At 44.7% G+C, this 8,513-nt stretch overlaps 1 protein-coding gene across 1 annotated transcript in view; it reads right to left on the minus strand.

The window, feature by feature from the left end:
• Positions 1-8,222, minus strand: part of FAM124A (family with sequence similarity 124 member A) — a 45,601-nt gene extending 37,379 nt beyond the window's left edge. Inside the window, exon 1 of the mRNA XM_071738704.1 lies at positions 8,009-8,222. Coding sequence (XP_071594805.1) covers positions 8,009-8,067 — 59 coding nt within the window. The 5' untranslated portion in view covers positions 8,068-8,222. The remainder of the gene's footprint in view (positions 1-8,008) is intronic.
• Between the last annotated feature and the right edge of the window lie 291 nt (positions 8,223-8,513).

Raw genomic sequence — 8,513 nt, forward strand, 5'->3', positions numbered from 1 at the left:
AACAGCGTGCTGGGAGACTAATTACAGAGACACATTTTAATAGGCTTTAGTATTGTATTGGGGTTTGTTTTATTCAAGCTGCTATTTAATTCCTGTTTGTTGCATAACTGACATACACAAAATTAAAACCAAAAAAGATAATTAAGCTCAAAGGAGTATGTCAGCCTCAGATGCTGAAATGATGACTGTCAGCTTCCTAAGCTCCCTCTCTAGTCAATAAAAGGAGAAGTCTGAAGTGTGTCTTTCCCTAGCTTCTGTCTAGAGATGAAGCCTACAGAAACTACATTCCTAATGTCAGACTCACCTAAAACCAAATGGGATGAATATGAGTCTCTCTATGTGCTCTAAATCACATTTTGTCCTCCCTCTGACTCCTTTCTTTCTCAGTATTTGTTTTGAATCCAGCCCTTAAGAACAAAAATAACAGTGCTAGTGAAATCCTTAATATTTTCAAAATATCATCAGGAACCACTCAGACCCATGACATGCACTGGTAAGTGGCCTAAAAATATTTTTTTTTTCTGCTTATAGTCAGATATTTAGGCTACCAAATTCTGAGGTTTCTCCAAGTCTTTTAAGCTTTTCAGACTAATATATACAACAAATGTTCCCTTTGACAAGATCACACAGTAGAAAACATCTCCTGGGTAATGTACTCTTTCTGAACATCAAGCAACTTTGTTGCTTCCAATTTTTTCCATCCCTATTCCCAACACCCTGAGTACAGGCCTCTATTAGCTTCCTTGGAAGAGGGTTTTCCAGTTAGGGTAACTCAAGAGTAAAGCACTCATGGACCCTAGAGGTGACAGACTGGGGCCATACTGTGGCTCAGAGGTTCTGGGACGATGACATGGTTTTGCAGTAAGCTATTATAGATAAAAGGAGAGAGACATTCAGGACAGGAACTACTGTTCCCTTCATAGGCGTATAATGAGGAAAAAAGTGATCAAAAAGGGTATTGAAGCAGTGGGAGGTACTGAACAGGAGGGCTCAGTTGGAAGACACATCAGTCTGCAAAGAAATTGTGCTCAGCAGTTAGCCCACCAGCAAAGAGGAGCTCTGAACATGGCAAGAGACATAAAAATAGGAATGCAGAAGCTTGAGATAAATGTGGGACCTCAGTTCCCACTAGCACCACTGAAGGATCAGACTGTCTGTTATCAGAGAGCATAGGACCATCAAGAGCACAAACAATCCTGAGCAATCCTCTGAGATCAGCCTGAACTACTCGTATTTCATTAGTGACACAGAGCCTCAAAATACCCAAGAAAGGGAGATAGCCCACTTCATACTCAGTACGTACCTGCTGGCACAACTTGCCATTACTGAGTGTGGTCTATAAACCTGAACCCTGCCTTCTGAACCTTTTTCTTCAGATAAGAATCATGAGTACTTTACACCTCTGAATCACACGAGCAGTGTAGCTGTGCCAGTGTCACGCTGTGCTTGGGTCCCTCTGGCACATTGAGCAGCTGTGGCACAGCATCACCTGAGCACAGCTCCAGTGCTGACACCTATGCTAGTAAACAAATGTGCTCCCCAACCATCTGGGAGAGGCCAATTCCCAAAAAAACAGTCTGCACCTGTGTCATTAAAACCTCTCGCCTTCCAAATCAGACTGGCAAGTGGTCTGCTGGGAATGGTCATAGCATGGCCATGGTAAGGTGGTAAAACAAATCCCTGACCCATGGTAAAACACACCCAGGAATCCCAGGGGAAAGAGCTAGATGGCTGCATCCAAACTGATGCCATCAACCATTTTAATTATTCAACAGCATGGACAGCTGTCTGGCATGCAGGGACACCCCACATGCTGTTTAATGCACTGGCATGGCTGTAAATAGAATTTCTGAGCCAGGCAGTGTCTCCACAAAAAGTGTCTCCATTGCCAGGACTCCTTAATCCCCCCCTTAAAAAAAACCCAAATCATGGAATGTTTACTACCTCCTCTGCTGTCTGCATCCTTTGCTTGCCCAGAACTGATGGAATGGTGTCTGCTGGATTCACATTTCCCCTGACTTCTCTATCTAGCGTTGTTTCAGATTTCACTGTTTCATATTAAGAGCTGCTGCTTTGCCTTCTCTCCCCCAGAAAGCTCTCCATGGGACACCCGGGAGGATTTATAGCAGTTAAAGCACAATGCATGAGCCAGAAGATTTAGCTTTGTAGCTCTGCCTTGGGTTTCTTCTCACCAAATTCCTGTGGGTCTGATTACAATCTGCTTCCTTAATAGCAGTCCAATGCAAATCTGTTATCTTCATCCTACTTCTAGTTGTGTAATCAAGACAACCACAACGGAATAAGCCAGAGCAAGTTCTCTCAAAACACTTTGCTCTGCATTTCTAGTTGAGTGATGAAGTCAGATGATGGAGTCACACTCCATACTCAGCAGCTTTCTACCAACAGCAGTGCTTGTGGCCCCATGTGAGAGACATCATCATCTTCATCACTGAATAAGGATGAAGGGTTGTCTGTAATCTTCCAGAAAGCACCTGATGGAGTAGGACCAATCTGTGCTTTAGTGAGCACACCTTCCTGAGCACTCTTCTCAGCCAGAGAGCACTCTCCAGTGAAACACATTGGGCTTCAGGTGGCACATTCCTGCCCATCCAAAGCCAGTGGTGTCACCCTGATGGGCTCCTGTTGCTTTTAGCTTACAACAGAAGCAGCCTTAATTTACACCAAACACCTCACCTTCACACAGCTACAGTGAGCAGAGGTGAACCCTCACTGCCATCACGGGTGTCAGCACAGACCTCCTCACCACCCCAATGGGATTTAAAGTCTGTCTCAACCTTGGTTTTGGTGCCCAGCCCCAGGGCCACAAGGGAAGCAAATCTGCCTGCCCTGAGGTTCAACAAAAAAACTGCTTCACTGATCAAATCTGGTCAGAAATGGTGCCTCAACCCCAGTTTGTGACAAATAGCTCAAATTTTTATTACCGGAATGTCAAACCAGAGGCAAGCTGTCTACTTTGACACATCTGGAATGATGGATATATGGAAAGTGAAAGTCTAAGCACGAAAAAAGGAACCCCTAGGTAAAAACTGGCTTTAAAACAGGCTTCAGCAGCAATGATTTCTATTCCTGAGAGGTTCTCATAGATGGATGAAATATGTGACAAGAGACTGACACGTCATACTGAAGGACTACCATACACATGACAAAATCATAAAGGTTAAATGCCTTCAAGCTAGAAGTGTGTGACATGAAAACAACCTCTCACCCTAATAAATCATTCAACTATTCATTCAATAATTTAAGCAACCCACGAATTACAGTTTTCTTAGTACTGTTTCATTTAAGTGGGGTATACCCTCTTTTTTTATAGGCTGCTTAGTCTCCTATTAGCAATTGTACTTTCTGCTTTAGAGCCCCAACCATTTGACAGAACTGCAACAAATAAAGAATTTTTTTGTCTGCTTAACAGGTAAGTTAACAGAGGCCCAAGTAATTAATGGGTCACACATGCAGCTAGTGACAGCTGCAAGGAAAACCAACAAACATATATAGAATGGTCAAAAAAATATCATAATACCTGCAAAATTAATTTGAGGGATAGAAAATTTTGAGAAAATGAAATGGAGGGAATACTCCCCTCCCCTTGATTATAACTGAAACCAAACAGTAGTGAATTAGGCAAAACAAATATTAAAAATAGCTGCTGCATGGTACATGGTACTGTGCCCTAAGCTTCAAGCATCTTTATCTTTTTTGCAATAGGTTTCTCTATATATCACTGATCTGTTCCTTGGCAATTGTCTGCTACCAAAGACAGCATTATTTTCTTTCTTCCTAAAATGTGCAAATATTCAGCAATTATTAATGAATTCAGTGTGCATCACCAATATTTAGGTTTTTAACTTACTATATAGAAAAAACACCCACATTATCTTTGAATAACATCTCTCCACTTTCTCTAATAAATAAATAAATTATTTTAAATATGAGCAGAAAAGTTGCAAATTAAAATAATCTAATTTAAAAGTAATTACCTCTCAAAACTTTAAATAACTTATAAGGAAGGAAGGAGAAAACTAAGGATTTAGGCAAACTGTGATATTATTAGTAAGCTAATGATCAAAGTGTGAAGCCTTTAAGACATGGGCTCTCACGGCTATCTAAGGGAACAAGGGAAGTTCTGCTGGGAATTGTCACATATATTGAAATCTTCATTAATGCCAGCTATCTCACTGAAGTGTTCTGCACATTTAAGGCATACATGCTTGTATGTATGCACATACAGGCCTTGAATGCTAATAACAGGACCAAATAAAAGTTTAGGAATCAAAAATTTAAGACTTTGATCTTAAGAAACTACCTGTTTTCCACATACAGTATGGGTCACTCAGGACCCATTGACTCAGTCGTGAATACAGTGAATTCAGATGGTGCTTTGCCCTTGACATCATTGGTGGCAAGAATAAGTCTCATCACTTTTAAAGTACATACCTAACAACTTCTAAAATTGCTTTAGTTTGTCAGCTTAGTTGGTTTAGGCCCCAAAATCTTTGCTCTACTATTCAGACTAATGAGAGTGAAACAGCAGCATTTGCATGGCTTGTAAAATGAAAAAAAAAAAAAAAAAAAAGAAAGAAATTAACATTTCTGTGGCTTGTTTTAAGTAACATTATTTCCTAGCATTTTTTGGTTTTCTTTATAATTTGTCTACAGTTCTTTAAAAACATGTATTTCTCCTGCCTTCAATTTCTTTCTTACACTTGTCCATCCCTCTGCTTGCTTTCTAATCAAAGACCAAAGACCATTTTCTTCTCCCTAAAATGACAGGTTTTATGGTACAAATCCACTGCTAAAATTATTACCAAAGAAAGCTCTCTGTCTTCCATACTTCTGGGCTAAAAGATATCAGTAGCAGATGAAATAAGGTTTTTATAATAAGGTTTTTTATAGCTGAGAAGACATAATTTGTATGGGCAAAGTGTCTCAGACTTTGGATGGTCGAACTCTTTCAAATCTCATTAATAAACAGCCAATATAAACTAATTGGCTTATATGTTCTACTCTATTTAGGTACTTGACAACACCAGGTCAATCCATTTTTATTGGATTTGGGAACTCAAAATACACTATTTTTGTTCAGCAACCTCCTTGCCAACCCTACTTACTGAGCTGAATGCAGTAAGTGAAACGTTTTTTCTAACAGATTAGGAAAATAAAGGTTTCAAAGCATAACTGATCTTGACTGTACCACAGAGTTTTGCCTACTCTTCTAGCTGGAAGCCTTAGCAAAACCTTAGGGAACATACACCCTGTAGAAAACTTGATGTATGCAACTGGTTAGCTGCTATAAGCAGCTTCAGTGCCACAGGCATCAGATAAGAGCTCACACATCACTGCACCCATCATCAAGAAGACAAGGGCCTGGATTTACCCCAGTCACTATCCACTACTGTTTCTGGAATGACAGAAAGGGACTACTTGATACAGAACTGTTTCTGAACTACTTTGACATTTGTCTCTCCTTGTGCTTTCAGAGGATGATGACTGAACTTCAAAATAGGAAATTATTATTTAATTTTTTTTTTGAATCATTGAAGAATTGGAGAAAAAAAGGAAACCAGCTAAATTTAACAACAGCTATGATGGGACTAAGACAAAGCAAAAAGCAGATCTAGTTGGAGGGAAAAGCAAGTGCTGTGAACAGTTGGTTTGGTGAGAAAGCTGAAATATAAACATTGTGAAAGAGACATACGCAACATGTTTATCAGACTAAAATAGCTGCTAAACAGAACTAAAAATAATAATTGAAATGCAGAGACCCATTGCTTTTCAAAACAAACTCCAGAGCAAAGCACTGCAGTTATTAACTGCCATATGTCATTGTTCAAATTCCTCAGACAGACTCTTCTGCTAACCTACAACTTCCAGCATCAAGCCTGGGACAGGGATGCTTCATAAACTCATCAGCTTTAGTGTCTCTGCCAACACTGGACACAAGCAGCTGTTGTGCTGGTCACTGAGGTCAAAAGGCTAATGTCACCAGCTGAGTCAAATCCTTCCAAGTGCCCCTCCCAAGGAAACCCAGGATTTTCTATTCCAGATAAACACAGCAAATTAAGAGTGACTTGACCCATCAGAGAGTTTCTGAGTTTTGAACCAGCCATGAATTCACTCGTTGTTTTGTCTTTCATTTATCTATGTTCCGCAAGGATGAACTAAAACCATGTTATCCCACCATCAGGAAAGAGGCCCGGATTTTTTTTGCTTTAAGCTCATGTCATATTAAACATTTTAAAACTCTTCTCATCAGGTGCGTCCACAATACTACAACTATTTAAGGCGAAGGAAAAAGTCCTTAACTTCCAAGACCACAGAGGAGATTTAAAAAATTACTTTAATAAGGATGGATGAAAAAGATTGGAATATTCCATTCCTACAATTTTGTTGTTGTTTGCTTGGGGGATTTTTTTTGGTTTGTTTGCTTTTGGGTTTTTTGTGATTTGTTTTTCTGTTGGGCTTTTTAAAATTTTTTTTATTGTTACTTCAGTTTCGGTGCTTTGCATCTGATACCACTTTGCAATAATAGGATTGTCTTTACAGTTTTGTTATGCTCACAGTCTCATAGGACAGCGTGGTGCCTGATGCAGCAGTAGGTGCTATATTATTCACCAGTGCCAGTGTGAGATAACCTCCACATGTACTGTTCTGGTAGGAAGAAGGAAAAGAGTCAAAGAAAGAACAGAAAAGCCACCTGGCCATGTTGCAAAAATTAAGTACCTGTCTATGGATACAGCCTCCTGCCCATGCAAGTCAGGCTAGAGACCAAAGAAGATTCTCCTAGCAAGGAGCTGGGAGAAATACAGTTGGAAAAGCAAGGAGGGAGGAGAATGAAGACCCTAGATGAGAACAGCACTAACAGGAGTGGGCAAACTCCTTCTGTCCTTCCAGAGACAGCAAAGGAGGAAAGGCTCGTTGGAGTTCGTACCAAAATGACACAGCAGCAGCATGTAGGACAGGTTGGAAAGCACTTGTGTCTCTCTCCAGTAAAGATGGGCTGAAGGTGGGAGCTGAATGGGGGATCCCATGGGTCATTCCTTGCAGCTCCTCAATCTCAGAAGTCATCCAGCTTACAAACAAACACAGCGTATCTCTGGTAGCAGGATCACAAATTCAGACAATAAAGTTGTTCTCCTTGACTCAGATACAACACTAAGAGCTTGGACAACTATCAGCAAACTTTACAGCACTTCATAGGTCAGTAGGATGACTCCAATAACTTCAGGGAGCCCACAAATCTAACCTGCTTCTGTGTCTCTCTGATGGACTCTTTCTAAGGAGTCAGCTCTGCCTGCCCGATGCTGTCCGGCTGTCACTGCCACATGGGACACGATTCCAGACTACCCTCAACACAAGTTATGCTGGGACAGAGGGGTGGTGCCCCACAAAGCCCTGACCCATGTGTCTGCAGCCCATCAAGCACAGCCCTGGGCCCCACCGCTGAGCCAGCACAACGCGCTTGGAGCACTCAAAAGCCCACAGCTCCGATCCTCGTGGCATGGTCCGCCCCTTGTGATGAAGGAGGGTGATAGGGAGGGGGCGGGCGGGGGGACTGGGGGCTTTCCGCTACTCAGCCGAAGCACAAGGTAAATTCCCTGAGGCTATCAAAGCACCGTGATGCCCACCGCAAAGGAATCACACAGGATTCCCCTCCCTGGGGCTCGTATGAGGCGGGAAGGGGACACCGGGCTGAGTAGGGGGCTGCCGGCGTTCGGCCCGCCCGTCTGTCTGTCTGTCTGTCTGTCTGTCGGAGAGAGGCTCAGCCCAAGGGCACGGACCCACTCCCGCCATCCCAGCCCAGGACGCGCTCGGAGGCGACCGCCGGCAACAAGTGCAGTGCTGCGGCCCCAGCGGGGAGCTCCGGCCCGGGGGAGAGCTCCGGCGCCAGGGGCTGGGGGGAGAGCATCCCAGCGCTTCTCCGCCACTGACCCACCCGGGGTGGGGGGACAGTGAGGGCCTCCCGCCCGGCTCCCCCCACTCACTCACTCACCCGCCCGTCTCGGCTCCCGAGTCCACGCAGTCGTCCTCGCCGCCGGGCTCCTTCTCCATGGCGGCAGCGGCGAGGGCGGCGCGGGTGGCGGGGGGGGGGAGTCCACGCCCGCCCTCCCGCCGGGAAGCGGTGGCTGCCGCGACCTGCCCCTGCCTCTGCCTCCTCTGTCCCTGCCTCTGCCTCCTCTGTCACTGCCTCCTCTGCCTCTGCGTCCTCTGCCTCCGCCTCTACCGCTGTTCTGTCGTCTGCGAGGTACCCGCTGCCGCCGCCCGGCCCGCCCCGGCCCGCCTGCCCGGGGGTCGGAGCCGCTCCGCCGGTCCGGCCTCCCCTCGCTCCCCCCGCCTGTGGAGGGCACCGAGCCCCCCCCTCCCCTCTCCTGCCTGCCGCGGGGGAGCCCGCTCCGAGGGGGTGGGGGGCGCCTGCCCCCTTGGTCCCCTTAAAACACCCCTGTCCCGCAGGGGAAGCCTCCCACCCGCGCCTCTCGACACGCCACCGCGCTGAGGTG

Source organism: Heliangelus exortis, chromosome 1 (assembly GCF_036169615.1).
Source record: "Heliangelus exortis chromosome 1, bHelExo1.hap1, whole genome shotgun sequence".
Classification (NCBI taxonomy): Eukaryota; Metazoa; Chordata; class Aves; order Apodiformes; family Trochilidae; genus Heliangelus; species Heliangelus exortis.